This window comes from Symphodus melops (genome assembly GCF_947650265.1).
Source record: "Symphodus melops genome assembly, chromosome: 15".
NCBI classification, from domain to species: domain Eukaryota; kingdom Metazoa; phylum Chordata; class Actinopteri; order Labriformes; family Labridae; genus Symphodus; species Symphodus melops.
In genome coordinates this window covers 16,140,839-16,160,301 of record NC_136705.1, presented here as the reverse complement: position 1 = coordinate 16,160,301, position 19,463 = coordinate 16,140,839, and the positions used below count along the sequence as shown (strand labels likewise).

Here is a 19,463-nt window from a genome sequence, read left to right as displayed (position 1 = left end):
TGGAAATTCTCAAATGAGCAGAAACTGAACTCTGTCTTTTTTCCCCTCTTGTATCTCTCCCTCTATTTCTTTTAACCCTTTATTCTCCTCATCACTCTGTCACTCTCAAAATCTGAAATCGAATCTCCCATGTTCTCTCTCTCTCTCTCTCGTACCTTTGCTTCCTGTCAATGAATGCCTATTGAAAGGAGTGGAGCATCTAGTGCAGTACTTCTGTGACACAGCGTGGTACAGTAACCCTTCCTTTAACATGGAGTCAATATGGAGCTCTATACTCCTGCACGCTGGGCTGTGGATTTGCGTCATGTGGCATGTTCTTGAACATCTGCGTTTGCATGCTTCCACTTTGAGTTGATTTTGATTTTTAACCCTTTGTTCTTTTACTTTGACAGCTGACAGATAATGTGGTTTTTTTTTTTTCCTGGTTTCTTTGACTTATTCTTAGTTTGATCGTTGTGCTGTTTTATTTTTCTTGTTAGTATTCCCTTTCAATGAAATGAAATGTTATGCATGCAGTGGTTAATCTCTGTGTGGATTTGTCTCTTTATGTTTAATTCATCAAACGGTTGCTTTGTTATTCAAAGTGTTTGCCCTGAAACATTCGGATGTGAGCGGTTTTCAGAGGCGTGTGTAAGGTTTTCTTATAATTATGCTATCGAACACGAATGTGCATCACTGCTGTCCTTCGTACTCACTCTGAAGAGACCGAGCGGCACAGCGAGCTCAAGACAAACCTGTGTTATCACACATCCTCTGCTGCTCTTGCAACTTTGTCCACAGCTCCAATTCAAACACTATCCAAATTGGCTTCTTTTTTTCTTTTTTTTTTAAGCTACTATGAAATCTGATGAGGCCTTGAAATAGAGTGTACTCTCATCTGCTCCTATGAGCTGCACTCACGTTGTCTTCAGGCAGACATAATGTGCATTATTTAAACTCTTGTTCCGATTCTGGCATGTTCTGTTTCTGATCACACTATTGCCATTCTTCACGCCTCAGACTGAGCTGCACATGACAGTAGTAATTTTCAGGCTCTGACATCGTCCAGGTGCTCATAATTGGTGCATTTCTTGCTTATTTACTCGTTGTGCTAAAGTGATTGCTACCATAAGAGAGTCCAGATATTTACTCCTTGTCGATGCAGAAACAAGCTGAAAGGATTTCAGCTAATTATTAGTTTCCGTAGCAGACAGCTGTTGATGCAAACAATTGTTAAAGGAACTCTATACTGTCGTTACTGCATATCATCCTCACTGACAGCTGGGCTTTACACACGCGTACTTGTGAAAAGCTTTGCAATTAAGAGTGTCGTATACTCCCAGCATTCTTATTGCAAAGCACATTTCAACTTCTTATTGTTCTCGTTACTAATTTACTGAAGCACCAGCAAGTATCTGGAAGGTTTCATGTTTGGAAAATCCGCCTCATATTTAATGTCACACACCCTTTAGATTATTATTATTTTCGGATTCATTTACTTTGACATCTGCCATTTGTTGATTGTAATAACGGTCTGTATTTAGCTCTGAACTCTGTGAGTCAGGAATAAGACAAAGTACGTCACAGCTTTGAAAAAAAAAAGAAAAAAAAAAGAAGCTAAATGACATGCTCCTGATTTGAGTGGCAGGCTAATCACAGCTGCTGAAACGTTTTCTATTTTAGAGGTCTTTAAGGGCAAATCTTTGAAATCTAAAAACAGCACCTTCTGCCTTGAAAAACCTGCAACTGAGACGTGACTGTGAGAGGACGGTGGGAGGATTGTGTGGTGTTAGTTCAGTGGATGCTTTGTGGCACGGCACCAGCAGATGGAGCTGTGGCCTCGAACATGCACTCCCTCTCACGACACTGGAGACTGATGGTGGAAACCAGGCAACGCAGCTTGACCTGCACAGCTAAATATACTCTGTCCTCTGAGATTGATTTGATTCACAGCCTTTATGTCTCTGCTTCAACTGAGTTTTGTGAAGTTTAAGATCTTTAAAAAAAAATCAGTCTTTTGAAATCTGATGGTTTAAACCGACAGTGAGGCTTTATGCACGCCTCAAAGATGTTGTCTCTAAAATTAGTAAAGTATTTAAGAGATGCTGACTTCATAAGCTATTCAGAAAATGTCCACTTATACTAAAATAATATATTGATAAAGGTCAATATTCTGATCTGAGCATCTCAAGTATGTGCCAGTGGTTGGGCAGATTTACTGTTGATCTCGTATTCCAGCGGTGTAAATGTGGCGCAGAACAGGCGTCTTCAAAAGTGATCTTATGACACCAACTGTTTTCTAGACATACAGTAAATAAGTAAGTCTTTCATTATGTAACTTCAAACAATTGGTTACAAGGTGCTTTACATGTGGAAGTCATACGGTGCGAGAAATGAAACGTAAGTCGATCACAGAGAAGAAGAAAGCAAAATGAGTAACTGGTATGCAAAAAAGTAGGCACAAGGGAGGGTAGTAGGTTACATGAAGGCGTGTCTGTACTGGGGAGTTTTTAGATGCTTCTGGAAAATGTCCACAGATTCCGCAGATGTGAAGGTTTGAACACCCCCCCCCCCCCCCCCCCCCGGGACAAATGAAGTTTTTTGAAGTGAATTGAGTTAATTCCAAAGAGAAGGGGCTAAAACAGCGAAGGCATGATCACCTTTTTTGTTTTGAAATTAGAGCGGAGGGATGGAAAGAAGGCCAAGATTAGATGATCTTAGATGATATGCAGCTTTAAAAAAAAACACGGCGACTTCCAGTCTCTGTCATCTGTGATTGATTCGATACCTGTTCAATCGAAACCAATTCAATCCAGTTAAAAAGGCTGATCTGAAGGGAAATCATTAAAACAGATTCTTTCTTAAAGGTTGTCTTGTTGTGCTGGATAATGATTCTCTCTAACACAAAAAAAAACAAAAAAACAAGCTTCACTCCAACATTCATTGCTGCAGGGCTCTGTGTGTGTGTACCGTGTACAGTATGTCCCCTAATGTAGGACAACACGGCGGTGGGTCTAAGTTTCGTGCGGTTAACAGCTCGTTCTCATGCTGGCACCAGGCGTCGGAGGGCTCAGTTTGAATGTTTTGAAGCCTTTCTGCAAACAGCGATCAAAAACAAATGAATCAAAGAGTTTGTTAGATTCCAGGCAAGGTTATTCTCCTCGGCTTGTCTTTAAGTGCTGAATCAGGGCTTCCTCTGTAACTTTGCCTCTCCAATCCTGGGAATGGTTAAGCTGCTGGCGGTGGGAACGAGCTTTGATATTAAAGAGTAAATAAACAAATCAATGACTTTCAAATGGATGTATGGTTCAGATTCTCCTCTCCAACTGCAAGAGCTTTGATTCATCAGGGATCAAAGATACTAAAAGAGGGAATAAAAGCAAGTCCTGCGCCCCTCAGAACCTTACTGTAACCATTACACGTCTTTAAAAAACACTGATAGATGTCTCCTCTTCTCTGCAGCCTCAAATACTACAGCCCTTCAACCCCTGCCTCAGCGAGCACCTCCACCAGGGAAGAATAGTAAGACCTCCCCTCACCGAGGACCGCAGTGACCTCACACGGAGCAAATCAGAGGAGGAAACCAAGATAGATGCTGACCGTCCTCTTAAGGACCGTATGGTGGACGTGCCCGGGACAGCAGACCTGGACGATCTTAGTCATCCGCTCGGCACCCACCTGACCCGCCTCGACTCTGAGGCTCTACGGGGGGTAATCGATAGAGACAGTCCAGCAACAGCCGCTCTGTGTGCAGCACAGCATAAGGAGAGATCCCCCACTGTGAAGCTGCAGAACTCTATCGCTCCCAGACCTGCTGCTGGTTTGACGTGCCCTCGCATGCTGCAGCCTCCTCGCCTTCACAAGCGCGTGTCTCTCCCGGCACTCAAGCCAGGGGGAGCAGGCAGCTCAGGATCTTTCTCCGGCCCCCTTGCCAACCACAGCAAGCAGCTGCCCCCTCCAACCAGAGGCCTTCCCTGCTTTAACACAGGACCTCAGGCGCACGCTCCAAGTCTTTGTCGCACTTCACTGCTTCCGCCTCGCCGAGCATCAGAGCCTTGCAGGAGCACCGAAACCAGCCTGCAGGAGCCCGACCAGGGGACGCCGAAAATCCTGAAGTCAGCTAAGTTGCTGATCCCTCTGGGTCGCTCGTGCCTCCCCAAGCCAAAGATTCCCTGAGGAGCTTCAACCCACACTTCAAAACGTCAAACTCGAATCATTCTGACATCTAAATTCATTCTTTTCTTTTCCCAGCCACAACACAATGTGATTGTTTTGACTTTTGAGTGTCAAAGGAACTTTACATGAAACTCATTATTTCACATATTGTTCAGGGACTTCCTATGCCCATCTGTTTTTCAGTGTGACTGCTGTATTGTTTCTAAATCAACTTCTATCACTTCCACACGACTGGAAAGCGAAAAACTACGACGTAGCAGGATCTTTTCTTTCACGTCAATATAAAGCCGTTCACACACTTTCAGGTCAAGTAGTATTTATCTATAATGTGCAGCTTTTAGCCGTGTGCAGAAATGCCGCAGATGCAAAGCAAAGAAAGTGTAAGCATTCAGAGTCCACTTTTTATGTTCTTTTGCAATGCCTGCGGCTGTTGTCACATCTTAAAAGTCCAAGCTCACTTGTTCTCACACAGCTGTGCCCTCTGACACACAGGTGCATTTGGTTTTAAACACAGGGGTGACATGAATGTGACATTTGCAGCATATTAGAAAGCCCAGGGGAAGATGGAGGCAAGAAAAAGAAGTGGGAAAGAGAGGGGGAGAAAAAAAAAAAATAACAGTACAAGCGCAGTGGTGGCTGGAGACTGAGAAGCAAATTCGTCAAAGTGCTTTGGAGCTGTCATGTCCAGGATAAAAATATATGTATAAGTGTGTTTGTGTTTTTATGTGTGTATGTGTGAAATTGAGAGATGAGAAATGTCGAGGTGAGGCATAAAGAGAACAGCTCTTCAGACTGCAGGTGCATCAGTGTCTAGTTCCTGTGAATTTCTAAATCCAGCACATATTAGCAAGAGGGGTGATGGACCTTCTAAATCATTGCAGCCTCGACTGAAAAATGGGTTTGTAAAAATATTACCTCGCTGGTGTTGGATATTATATTAGTTCATACAGTGTGCAAAGGGGGAATGAGCTTCTATCACGCAGCAGAAAAGAGCGGCGTCATAAATGCATACTTGGGAGAACTTAGGTACAATGTTGGCTGAATCACAGCCATGCACAAACGCACAGTAGGAGCTCAGACACTCTTTAAAAGTGATTTTCCCGGCTCTCTTTTTTGTGCTTTCAGATTGAAGACAGTGACGAAAAACTAAGTATGGGAAGCAAGTGGAGACAGTATATACTCATTCAAACTAATTCAATATCTTAACGGCCAAACAACACCAAAAACCTCTGCGAGTAACTCAAATGAAAGAGTGTTTTAAGCAAATCATCTCAATTAGACGATCACAAATGAAACTCGGAGAAAAATTGCACTTGGTTTCAGAAAAAGTCAAGTTGTTTGGAAATGTACAACACTCCTCAAAGACTGGCACGTTAGCTAACAGATTCATTAAACAAGTGAAGCTGCTTCCCTGTGTGTGTGAGTGTGTGTGTATGTTGGTGTGTGTGTGTGTATTGACTGAGTTTGTTCTGTTCCGCCCTCTCGCTTGCTGACTCGTTCTCTCTCTTCTCTCGCTCTCTTGCACATCTCTTCGGGAACATCAAAGGTATTAGCACTGTACTTTCAGGTAGGCAGCCTTGGGGGGGTTTAGCAGTGTTTCTGTGGGACTTTTGGAGGATTGTGTTTATCTCGTCTTTGCGGAGCCATTTTGCAGTCAAACGAAATGTCCCCGAACGGAGAGCAGCAGTGTGTTAAAAAGGCCTTCTGACAGCAACTCTGCTCTCTTCTCTGTCACGCCGCGTGACCGCTTGGTGTACGCCTCCGGCACTGTCCGGTCTACTGCGTCCAATAATGCATCCTACATAGATAGTGTGAGACAGGAAAAGAGAGAGAGAGAGACACACACACACACAACAAGCAGATACATCCGGACACCCGAGTTACACAGACTCACATGTAAGGGAACTCTGACAAAACTCAAAGAGACACGAAACTCAGAGTGACCACACACATCAGTTCTCACTTCCCACTTGCCACAGAAGTGCACTGATGCGCACACAAACATCGAATGTTATTAAAAAGTACAAACAGTACAAGTTTTTTTTTTCTTTTAATTGTTTGATTGTTTTATGAATTAGCTGTAGTCAAAAAAAAAAAAAAAAAAAAAAAAGGATAGCTTTCTCTAATTTACCCTGGAATGTGCTAGAGTCTTGTGTGCGTTTGTGTGGATTTGTGCTGCTGGTAAAATCTTTCTACCTGTCGAACGGTTCAAAATTGTGCCAAAACAGCCAAGCAGTCAACACCACTGTGTGAAGCAAAAGGAAAAAAAACAAAAAAACAAAAAACACAACCTTCAAATGAGAATGGAAACAAGATGGAGAGATGCATTCAGAGGAGGAGGGAGAAGCTCAGGGAAAAAAACAACAACAATAAGACAGAGCAGGAGGCAAAAGAATAAGAGATGACGAGATGAAATCATGAAGGCGCTGTTGTGACCAGCAGCTTCTGGCAGATTTTCTTGTGAATGTTTGTCCACGAAATGTCGTGCAGGTGTATCTAAGAGAGTAGAGGGACTGAGAATACCTAACATGTTTGTTTGTGTGCACTTTGGCCCAATCCCCTTAGCTGTGCCCCTCAATGCTTTGTAATGCCAAACAGGAAATCAATGTTGCCCACTGAATGTGTTTGTGTATCTCTTTGTGAGTGTGTGTGTGTGCTTCTCCAGACACCTCTGCCTGCCAGGAAGTGTGTGTGCGTGTGTGTGTGTGTGCGAGAGCGTGAGTGTGAGAGATGCATCAGCCCACAGGCCAAAGGCAAAGCAGGGCAGCACCATCCCTCTCTCCCCGTGCTGTAATCCCTATCTCCAAATCAATGCCCCCGCTCAGTTTAGCAGTCTCGCCAAACACTCACTCATTCCTCGCCGCTTGCTACGCGATAACAAAACCATGACTGAAAACTCTCTGCTGCAACGTCGATCAATTCAAATTCAGAATCTGGATTCTCTTTAATTTGTTGGAAAAGAACCCAAACAAATGATTAAGCCGCACGGCACAACAGGAAGAACTTTCCATAAGGAATGGTTGAATTGAAGAGCACAGGCATTACAACCTTCATTACAATAAAGAAGTTTTAATGAACTCCAATCAATGCAGCTGAGGCACTGGTACCCTCATGATCCACTGATGTTTAAATATATATATTGACACATTTCTACAAAAAGAACACAATCATATTTGCAGTTTCAAGCTTCTAGTATTATAAGAGCTGCTGTAATCTACATATTTCTAGACGCCAAATATGACATTAAAAAGACGCTGTGGATAATCGATGAGGACTGACAGAAAGTCTCAAACTATAATGGCTGTTTTATGTGACATGTAATTTGATGTATTTACAGTATAAGTAGTAAGATCACACAGGTCACTCACAGGTTGTGTTATATAGCGTATGAATCATGGCCCCAGCTTCCTGGCAGTGAATTTCCTGTATTTCCTGCTGCATTCACTATTTGGCTCCTAAGTTATTCGGACATTTTATCAGGGGGGGGGGCAGGCAGGACAAAGGAAGAAAAAATCCCTGTCATAGTCAAGAGTGAAAAAAAAGTTGGCCTGTTTTTTTTTTCTTTTCTTTTCTTTTTTTTCGAGTTTTGTGCATGTGTGAAAACACCCAATTTCTTGCAACCAAACATTTAAGCACACTTTGAGCTCATTTGAGCTGATTTGGTTGAACAACTCAAAGTTCTGTCTTTATCTTTGGTGTACTCAAACGTGCCACAAATACATGCTATTATTACTACATGTCTGTAGCAAGTAATGCAAGCTGATGGTTTGAGACTGAAAATACATCTTTGTGTATTTTTTGAGAAATTCTTCACTTCAGCTGAAAGTGTTCTTTGTTGTCTTGGTGCAGTCCATTAATAATCTTTGGCATCAGATTTGAATCCATTACTCTAGTTTTTGTCTTTTTCCTCATCGCTGAATTACCATTTAAAAGCCTAAAGTTTTTTCAGGTGAAGCTCAGTGTAACTGTTCATTTTTGTAAACGTCTTCCCAAAATATGCAAACTTCCTCCAATTATCACTGCATAATTTCCAATATCTGAGGCTTGCACTTGTTAAGCACTGTCTCCAGTATCCTGTATAATGTTGTCTGTGGCAAAAAGATGAGGAAAGGCTACACTTTATTTTTGCAACCTTTTATGCAAATGTAAAGAGGCAAATAAAGCTTTTTGTCAGTTCTAATCTGAAGCACTTTAAGTGATGTTAGTAGATGATATTGAACGAAACTGGAAGAATAAGAATACATTTGGTTATTCTTTGAAACTGTGTCTATATTTGCAAAATGATATTTTTCTAGGAAGCAATGAGAGACAGCAATAAAGGAGGAACCAAAACTGACAAGTATGTTTTCTTCTGTTGGAGCTTATTCACCTTTTACCATATTTGGTTCAATTGAATGGTTCCACCTCGGTTGATTATATGTTGGAACAATAACCTCATTGTGTTTTTATTTCAAATCCTGAGCTGAAGAAAGAAGTGTTTAAACATCAGGAGTAGATAAATGTTTGACAAAAGAGGTCTGCGGTAGAAATGCTGGTCCGGGGAGGTACAACTCTAAAAAGTCGGAGCTGTTCATTGATCTGCATTATTGACCCAAACCATTGCTTAAACACAGCAATCTAAAGCTGCTGTTCTTAATTCAAGATGAGAGAGAAAAGAGAGAGAAACCTCATTCTTTTTTTTTCACTGTATACTGGTTGTATTTATGTGGAAATAAAGTATGATTATTGAACAGTTTGACTTCGTCACCATTTTTTCTCTTTAACATTTGTGTTTTCTTAGATTTATTCTCAACAACACATCAATATAAAATACTCTTAGTATTGTAGGGGACCACAATATATTTTGACAAGGAAGTTTGAAACCAAAAAGGGTGCAAAAGGAGAAATTGTACATGGACTCAGACAAGGATATGAATCATACGTGTTAAATAATCTCGAAGTCTCTTGTCGCAGAATAAATTAAAACAAGGTAGAATTACTCATCTCGATGCATAACAAAACCACGCAGCCTCAGTACACCTCACATTAAGTCCACTTCCTAATGAAGTGATGTGCTTCGGAGACCATCGGTGGATGACAGCCAGCCGAGCGCGAGGAGAAGCATGACACTGTCATTAACTTGGAAATGTGCAGGTTGGAGATGGAGTGCACACATTTCTCTTTAAAGGAAGCCAGGCTCTCTTAATATAAACTGATGTATGTGGTGAAGCTTAAAATGGTTCTTGTGCTAGTGCTGCACAGACCTATTTAAAGAATAGAGGTATTTTAGAGGAGTAGTGTGATTAATAATGAAGAAAGTGCAAATTCTTCTGTAAAACATCAGATTGTACAAATGGTTCTTCAATAATACTTTTTTTTTTGTCACAGCATGGTTTAAACACTTAAAATTGATTTTTTTTAATTCAGTCTTTAAGTATGAAAAAAATACCTTTTTCAAAGCTATCATGGAATATAGGCTAATTGTTATTCTTCACCTTATTTTTCTTACTAAATCAAGCCTCATGCTAACTGAGTAAATTATTTAAATATAAGTACGCATGAGTTTACCAATAAAGACTTGTTTAAAACCAGTGCTATTCAAGTTTAGAATTGAACCTATTATATTGCCAGTCATGGGTGTGAGTGGATTTGATGGACAGATATCTACCCATCTACAGATCGACCGACCACTCTGATAATAAGCCAACTAGCTATGCTTAGCTCCTACACATTTAAAAAAGCCACCCGCCAACATAATATGTTCTAGCAGTACTCCTGGCAAACTGAAAAAATATTGAAAATAAAGAATCTTCGACAAAAGGGTCCATTGTGTCTAAGTTTTCCGCTGGGTCCATGTTTTGTTGGTTCATTCTGTCATGATCACGGGTTGGAAAAACACAGAGGACACAAGTGCAGAAAAACAAAATATTTAAAGAAAAAGACAAACTAACTTGCTATTTCTAAAAATAAATACTAATAAATTGAAAATGTCCAAAAAGAGCATGAAGGAGAAAATCAAGGTATTCCACAAAAGCAGGGAGAGAAACAACACACCACACCAACAGACAACGCAAGACAATGAACGACACAGAGGGTAAGAAACACTGAGACTAAATTGACATGGGGCAATCAGACACAGGTGAGACTAATGAGACAGGTGAGGCTAATCAGGGTAATCAAGACTCAGGAAAACACAGGGGCAGGAAACAAGACAACGCTGAAAACAAAACTACAACAGAAAACGGGAAACACTAAAGACTGAACTAAGAAACACACAAGAGACAAGGGGCAACACTAGTGACTAATAAAAGAGAATTAAAGACTCTAAAATGAAACATAAAAAAACAAACCATGACAGACACTTTGCATGGCAATGTTTGCTTTGCATGGTGCTTTGGTTAGTCTTTCAGCTGTGGCCTCAGAAGTTGGGACTGAGTACCGTGGCTTCCTCAAGGTAAGTTTCTGTTGTTTGTGCTAACCTGCATTTATGTAGCTTGCCTCAGTCCTTTTGTTGCCTGAAGTGTGGCTGCTGGCTGTCCAGTTATATCCAATGTTTTTGTGTTGTACTGTAACAGAATTTTTAAGGCATGGGCAATGTCCTCTTGATTGATTTGTTTTTGTTGCTTTATTTGTTTCGGGAGAGACTCCATTGGTTCACTGCATTTAGAAGAGGAAGATCTGTGCAGTGGCCTCAGAGATGTAAACACTATTGTTGTCTTGTTATTTTCATGTTATCAGTCTATTGGAGCACTCAATGCGAAGCAATCCAATGGAAAATTAATTAATTCCACAGGTATAAAAGGTTAGCAGCTTGCTATGCTGTTCAATGCAGTCACATTCATTGTTAACCATAAGTCTGTAAATGTCTTGGTATTCCTATGCCTTAAGGCCTTGATCAATGTATTTTTTAGCTTAACGTGTCTACTGTAATCATTATATGCTGCGAGACTTCCAGTTTGTCTGTAGTAGACCTAGCTCACACAAATCTGACTTTATCAGTTAGGCTTAATTTGAACAAGTGTACAGTAGTAGCCTATAGATTTGAGTTGACTAAGCACTCAATGTAAACTAATAAGATCATTGTCATAGAGCTGGTTAGATAACAAGGTAGTCTTTAAATTCAAAAGATGTGTTTTAGGAACTTGATTTTATTGACAGTGCTTCAAGATCTTCCTTTAACCAGAACCTGTCTGCTTTGGGTAAAAACTGTAAAACTGAACATTAGACCAACCTACTTTAATTACAGGTGTACACTGTGGCATGTGATTAAAGTAGCGAATATTGAGAGCCTTAAAGCTCATATTCTACACAAGGAAAGATTCATTTGAAACAGATATTAAAAACAAAACCCACCATGCTTGTTCAAAAGACACATTTGCTGTGGTTGAAAGTAGCCTATGTTTTTTTAGTGGGGATTGTATTTGGGGAAAAATAATCCCATATCTCAGTTTTATTCGGAAGGTAGACGTGTACTGCAGGTAGTCTCCTCAACTTCTCATGGCTTCTCAGTGTTATATGACACATGGTTAAATCTGCTCAAATCTGACAGCTATCTTTACCGACTGTCACTATATACAATTGACCACATCATATTAGAAAAGAGTGCACGTGTACATGCAGTAGTAGCTATTAGTAGTAAGATGGATAGTAGTTGGGAGAGTGTCACATCAACTGTTAAAATGATATATTAGGTATTGTGTGTGTTGAACTATAATGCACCCTCTTTATTCTAAGTTTGGTTAAATATTCGGTGGAGTATAAGACATGACTCTTGTGTTGATTGGCTAATGAACATGGTTGTTATTGCACTTGACTTCTTTAAGGGTGCTTTAAAAGTTTTGGCTGTTTGTGTTTTCTCACAAGTGATGCATAATAGGTAAACACTCCACCACTAATGATGACTGTACAGTGTGCGATTTTAGTCCCTGGTGTATTGTAGCAAGATTAATGTGGGGATCATACTTGGTTTAACTTTCTCAATTCTTATTTGTGTTCAGGAACGCTTCTTCTGAGGCCAAACCTGACAGCTGGTATTTTTACAGAGTCGGTGCAATAATCCAGGTCATTGTCTGTGTATGTTACAGGTTCTACTGTTCTTCATTAACTCTCCTTGTTTTATTTGCAAGACCCTCTTCATATAATCTGTGCTGTGTGTGAGGTAGATGCAAGTCTAGACCTTGTATTGCTATTTAAGATATTGGATGTTATGTTGACCAATGCATTACAAGGATACGTTAAGGAGGACATGAAAATATGTTTTTTGGGGTTTTTTTTTAGAAGTGAGTCTTTACATCTTTTCACGGAGTTGTCACTGATGATGAATGTGCTCTATTCCACAGAGATGAATGAGGAAGTACCAGGTGTTTGAGCTAGATGATTTTGTTTTTGCACTTTCAGTTCATCTTCTTTATCCACTGTTCTGTATTGTGTGTGCTGTAATTTTAAATCTTAAACCAGCCATAGCAACTTGCAAGAGAGTTTCTTAAATAGTTTATTGATCATAAAGACACACAGGGCGCTTTTTTTTTTTTTTTTTTGTCTTGGCCTTCTTTGTCTTTGACTTGTTTTTAAACTATTTCTGCCACCCGGGTACTTGTCCGCTTCTCTTGAAGGAGAAATGCCAGCCTCGTTCTCTTCCTCTGGCAATACTTTCAAATATTCAAAAATGCTGCAGGCGAGACGGCTTAACTTGTGTGTAGATGGAAGGTTTGGAGGGGAATACACAACATCGGAGTGCGCACCGTGGGTTGGCAGAGGAACATGACCATAATTGGATCCCCTGACAGCTGTTTGACTTCTGCCTCCTTGAGGACGGGACCCTCTCAGTCTGATGCTTTAATTCACACACAGAAGCTCATTGTTATGCATAGCTGTCCATATCAGTCAGAACAACACAGGGGTGATCACCTTTAATGACCTACAGATCACCCGGCTACCGCTTCAGAGTGTCTGCTGTCAAGGGGATTTATTGGGTTTGCAAACAACAAAAAATAGTAGGAAAAAAATGATGGCCTTGTGTTGGTTGGGAGTAAAATATTAACGTCTGTGTGGGAAGGCTGGCCTTACCTGACAAACATATCAACACAGTCTGGGGCCTGTATTCTGAGGTCTTTGAATCTGCTCAGAGTAAAGATTTAAGACATTAAGGGCGCAGTCTCACTGGCAATTCGTACCGTGCCCAAGCACCTTCAACCCTAAAGTCCAGTTTGTTTGGCCAGTGTGATAACTCCATACCATGCTCAGGCGTGTGCTTCGGTACTGTACACTTCTTGCACAAGCATGCGGGAATACAACAATGACAGCCGTCATTATGAAAAATTCAGACCTTAGTGGCTGTATCTGACAAAAAGGACTCAAAGTAATTCACTAATTAGCTGTCGTGTTTTCTGTGTTGTCGTTTCTGTGTCGACGGCATGTCCCTTTTTACTTTTTCCCCCCCCTTGAGTCTGCCTGTTTGTAACAGCACGCTTCATAATAACAGAAAGCATGCATGTGCATTATTACGACGTAATGTACAAGAGGTAATCGTGTCAGTCCTGGAGCTTTGTGGCAGCCGGCCAACGAGGAAAGGGCACAGCAAAGGGCCAATAGCGCTTCAGTCCGGCACGGTAAGGATTGCTAGTGTTGCTAGCCACACCCTATATAACTATATCTGCGTTTTCACCAAAAGTACAAGGGACCATAAGTCCCAGGTACCCAGGTACAAGGATCACAACCTTTTGCCCTTCGTCAGACAGCTCATAACCTACACTTCCAGTGAGGTACAAAGAGTAAGACGGAGGGCCATCTTAAAGCGGAAAAAAATCAAACATTTTTCAAATTCATCACCTACATTTACTAGAACAAACATGTAAATGTACGAATAGTTCCTCAGCTATAGGTGTTTCTCTTTTGGTGTTACATTTGTGGCCGTTTTACACTAAGAGTATAAATGTTACGAGGGCTAAGGAAAAAAAAGGAGATGGCAGAAAATATGCAATAGCTGTTCTTACATTGACAAATATTTTTTAGCCTATTATTAAATGTATCAACACCTTGTCTAATGATGGTAGTAACAAAATAAAAGTGGAACACAACTGCAAACTCCACAGCAAAAGGAAATCACTTTTTCTAAATGTATAAGGTTTTCACTTTCGACATCATCATGACCTCGTTAATAAGACTTGTGTCTCTGATCTGTTCTGGTGCGGGTTGTTTGTATTTAGCTCATTGTCATTATTAGTATTCCACTGATTTATTTAAGTCTGATGTTCCTGCAGTTGGGCATAGATGATTTGGCCTCTTTTGATCTCCAGTAATTGTCTAACCTTGTTTTGAAAACTTGGATATCAGGGAGCAAAATGTCAGAGCTCCTTTTTTTACAGGTCTGGTAGCTGACAAAAGCTGCTAATTGGCATCCGAACTAACAGAAGTCAACATTTGTGGCAATGCTTGTGATTGTGCTTAGGTTATTCAAACCCACAAGAACTTTGTTTTAAGGTCACAGAGGAATATAGGCTGTGAACAAAACATTGAGATGTTGTCACCTTGTTTGTGATCAAACTCTTTCCTTTTTAATTGATCAGTATGTCTTGAAGACAGAGACTGAGCATGAGCATTCAGTTGGAGGCGTCTGCCTGGTCTCCTGGTGTAATTCAAGATCAATCGCTTATCCTTACTCGTTTTGGTCTCCACCATATCGTGCAGGAAAAAATCATTGTTGCCCTATTGTTAGATGCTGCCGGCCTGAACTTGTAAAGCCTTTTCACACATGCACAGCATTCCTGAATATGTCAAAAGGTTTTGGAACGAGCTGCATGTGTGAACTTAAGACAAACATTGAACCCCAATTTTATTTCAGACCTTTCCTGTCTCCCGTGAATAAATGCTCTGCATGGTGACTCATGACTTGCTCTTATTTGTTTGTGTAGACCCTTTAACCCTGTTGGATATTTAAGATTTATTGAGCCTCAAAGTCTTTACGCCTTTTATTTTATTGGGCCTTGAACCTTTATTTATGATGTGGCCTTGGACCCTGTGTTGTCGCAGTCCCAAAATTCAAAACTTCCAAACAACCTTTTGATGAGACTTGAACATCTTCATCATATTTGTTGGGGTATTGAACCCCTATGTGGCCTTGAATTCAATCCATTGTTGTATTCACACAATCTTGTTGTCTTGCCTCCTGAGACATCCACCTCCCTTCCAGACAGGCAAAATCTCCTGCTGTGAGGGACATGTGGTATTTTGAAGCTTCAAGTACAGCCTTGTTCTCAAGGCCATGTTGCCTTTTTGTATCTGAAGTGGCAATATTTGGACAAGAAGGTAAAGCTGGAGGGAGGCAAGAGGTTGGCCAACAGCAAAATATCAAAGCTTTAAAGTCCAAATGAATTGGCTGTATACAGTACATGTTAGCTACAGGATTTCCCACAGATGGGAGTGTTTTTTTCTTATTGGTAACTGAGAGAAGTGGATTATTCACAAATATCTAAGAAAGGAATGAGATACAGAACGTGGCAAAACAGTCTTTATTAAGTCTTACTTTAAAATGACTGTAAAGTTGGCACTTAAATATGGGGAGTAACAATAATTGACTTGCCTCTATACTACAGTCACTCTACATGGCCACTTGCAGGACTGCAATACTTTTTGGCTCTTTCACTTGCATGGCTGCATTGCCCTGCTTTGAGGTAGCTAACCACCTTTACTAAGTTTAACTGCAGTTTGGTTGTGAACAGGACTTGATGAGGTTTTTCTCCCCACATGTAATTGGCTGCCTTATTTGCCGGGAAACGATGCAGATAAAAGTGGCTCCAAAGTGTTTAAATGATTTAGTCCACCCACTGTATTTCCACTCTCTTCTCCTCAACAGTTATCAGAAGCCAGGATTGCAGGAGATGAAAAAGAAAAATGATCACATCCAACAGCTTTTGTAAAGCAGCAGGGTTGTACATAGACCATTACAAAGAACATGTATGAACTGTGTTCATTTAGCCCCCGGTGTCAGCTTAAAAGTCAAACCTTCCATCATTACTGAACACTACAAAGGATTGCTTTACATCTGCTGGAGTGTCACAGTCTGCTCCTTCTATGGAGTCTGATTATTTTCATCTTGATAATTTCTTATTTTATGTCAGACTGTGTGCATGGATAAATCCGTCTATGCAAAGTGTCTGGCTGAGTGGAGAGGCTGTAATTGAGTGTTGTGTTCAGTGCTGTGATACTGGGAACATAAAAAAAGCAAGCATTCTCGTAGCTTTTTCTGCTTGTCTTTTCTTTTATTGTGTTAGACTTTTCTTGTCTGGAAAGAGGCTGATGAGAGGAAAACAGATGTCTTTGGGACCGTCTGCACAAAATGAAGCAAGACAAGGTGGTCAGGGATGTGTCTGTAACACTGGAGCTTGATGGGCGCAATGTCGAAAAGGGCATGCCTCGGCTCTGTTTAATTTTCTTTTAAATCGCAGGAATGCAAGGTGAATGAAACCAGTATGTTTCATAAAAAATACCTCTCTTATTCGAGCTATAAACCCTCAATAGCTTAAAAAAAGGCAGAAATTCTTTTCAACTCAGTTCAAAGTTTATTGTCACTATCGTAATTGCAAACAATTGAGCTTTGTCTCAAGAAGCTAATTAAGGACAGAACTCTGGCTTATATGCCAAGATATCTACATAACGGATATGGGCAGGTATGAAAAACAACAGAAAACAGAGAGTAACCTTGAGCGCTGAATCTTAGCCCAGAGGCTGCTCTGTTGGCCATCAGTTGTAAAGAATGTGTCAGACTGCTCGGAGGATTAAACAAACCCATTGTGGCTTCAAGTGCATCTGAGATCAGTGTCGACATCCAGGGTTACATCAACACCTGCCAGAGAGGCCACATACTCTTTTTTTAGAGCTTGGCAGGTTTTTGTCTCACAACAAAAAGGCTTTGGCTATGCAAGAATGAGCTAGCTTTAATGGTCAGCCTTGATTGTCTCCATGGATATGAAACTGCCTTGATATCAACTAGACTATAATGGACTGATCTATCGTAGATTGGTCAAATATTACAGCACAAATCCTTTTGAGACGCACACACAGGGAAGCAGCTTCTCTTGTTTAATGAATCTGTTAGCTAACGTGCCAGTCTTTGAGGAGTGTTGTACATTTCCTAACAACTTGACTTTTTCTTAAACCAAGTTAAATTTTTCATCCGTTTCATTTGTGATCGTCTAATTGAGATGATTTGCTTAAAACACTCTTTAATTTGAGTTACTCGCAGATGTTTTTTGTGTTGTTTGGCTGTTAAGATATTGAATTAGTTTGAATGAGTCCATACTGTCTCCACTTGCTTCCCATACTTTGTTTTTCGTCACTGTCTTCAATCTGAAAGCACACACACACACACACACACACACACACACACACACACACACACACACACACACACACACACACACACACACACACACACACACACACACACACACACACACACACACACACACACACACACACACACACACACACACAGACGAACAGAATCAAATTGGGAAACTTTTTCAACCACGGCGCCCCTCTTTTATCAAGTTCCCATGACAACAGACTGCTCTGACTTGTCCTAACTGTATAGGCTTGTACAGTAAAAGCTATATGAGAACATAGTATCAATTATCTGTTCAAAAAACTTCAAGGGATACTTCAACCGTTGAAACCTGAATCTGTTTTGGGTCATATACTGTATGTTGTTGAAATGTGAAGAAGTGCCTTCTTCATTAAGAAAATGCTAAATCAGATCATCCGCAACAGGACTGATCAGGCTCTAATGTAAACAGAGAATGAAGCAACATCCATTGACAAAGCGAAATAGAAAACTTCTGACATTTTTGCTGCCAATTATCACTTTAACTGTTGATTGAAATTAGGGACTTTCTTGTTATTTATTTAGAGCAATTATAATCAAAATGTTTGCACTCTATATAGATGATTTTGTAAAAACACATCTGGTTTTCTTTATCATAGGACCATGGCTCAAAATTCCAACGTGCATCTGAAATCTTCACTATGAAAGTGGATCACAGTGAATGATGTTGATGTGAGTAAATGTGTTGCATAGAGCTTTTACAGTCTCAGCCTATAATCCTTCTGATGTCTCAATCTAAAGCTCAGAACCTGCATTTAGGAACATAACACCTCTCCCTTTTATTTTGGGGATAATTTAACTAAACTCACCCACACAGCCACCCACAGACAGTGGAGCACACACAGGCTCAGATTACAGACATGCATAACCACATGAAGAGAAAAACACAAAAAGATGTGCTGCACAAGCAAGCTTTAAAGAGACTCATCGTTTATGTAAAAGAACCACAGAACAGGATGGTATCGATGTACTAAATTTACTTATCAGTTAAAAGTAAGTAAATTAGTCATCCATCGATTCCTTACTTAAACATCACAACTTTGGTTGGCGAAATGCCATGAAGTCATTTTGATATCTTTAATTTCAGTTTTATTAACCTGTCATTTGTTGGTCTCCCTGAAGCTTCTTTAACACATGGACTCATTCACGAACATTTCCACGTAATTTTAGGACAGTCAGGAAATGCAATTCTCTGGAAATGCCTTTCACACTATGTGCCTCTCAGAGATTGTCTTTTACCCTATTTGCACAGGATTCGTAATACATTTGGACCTCTGGTTGTTTGATATATTGCAGAATGCAATATATAATAAAAAACTAGACCTAATAAAAAAAAAACTTTCAGTGTGGGCCAGGCTCAGTGAGGAAACTGACTTCAATCACCCACTTGCTCCTCATAGATGTTCCATACTCACTAACCTGCCGTGTTTACACATCAGCTCATCCTGACTTCTTCTGAGTGAACAGTGTTTACTTTGCAGTGCATGTGTGAAAGTGGTTAGAGTCTATAGAACATAAGTCCTCTTGAAAAAAACTATTTGATTTGAAGATTAGGATGAGAACAAAACAAAAGGAAGGTGTTCACTCTTGTCTTCGATAAGAGAAGCACTGAAAGGAAATCTTTTCTGGTTGTGGGAGGATTTGACAGCATTAGAGTCATTTGTGCTACAAGAGTAATGGTCTGCATTTGGTTTCTCTTAATGATCACACCAATGATGGCACTGATGCCAGCATGAACCAAAGTGACTGATTCTGTTTGTTACAGATCAAGAGCTTTCCCCTATTTAAGCACTTGTGTATGTTAAAGCATGTCTCTATGGGATGGAAAAGTTGTTTACTTGGTCAGTATATTATTTGGTGCAAACAGAACTTTACTGTTAGATAGATTACTCTGACATTTTATACAGACATTCATGGTTACCGGATGATAAATCCTCAGCAATTTGCA

At 40.3% G+C, this 19,463-nt stretch overlaps 1 protein-coding gene across 3 annotated transcripts in view; it reads left to right on the top strand.

Annotated features, from left to right (window-relative positions):
- Positions 1-6,570, top strand: part of ccser2a (coiled-coil serine-rich protein 2a) — a 51,223-nt gene extending 44,653 nt beyond the window's left edge. The window contains exons 11-12 of one of the 3 annotated variants that reach the window (XM_079362804.1): positions 189-228; positions 3,442-3,620. In XM_079362804.1, the coding sequence (XP_079218930.1) occupies positions 189-228; positions 3,442-3,502 (101 nt within the window). In that variant the 3' untranslated portion in view covers positions 3,503-3,620. Of the gene's footprint in view, positions 1-188; positions 229-3,441 lie in introns of all 3 variants that reach the window. The other 2 variants (XM_079362803.1, XM_079362805.1) reach the window with 2 other exon arrangements.
- The last annotated feature ends 12,893 nt before the right edge of the window (positions 6,571-19,463 follow it).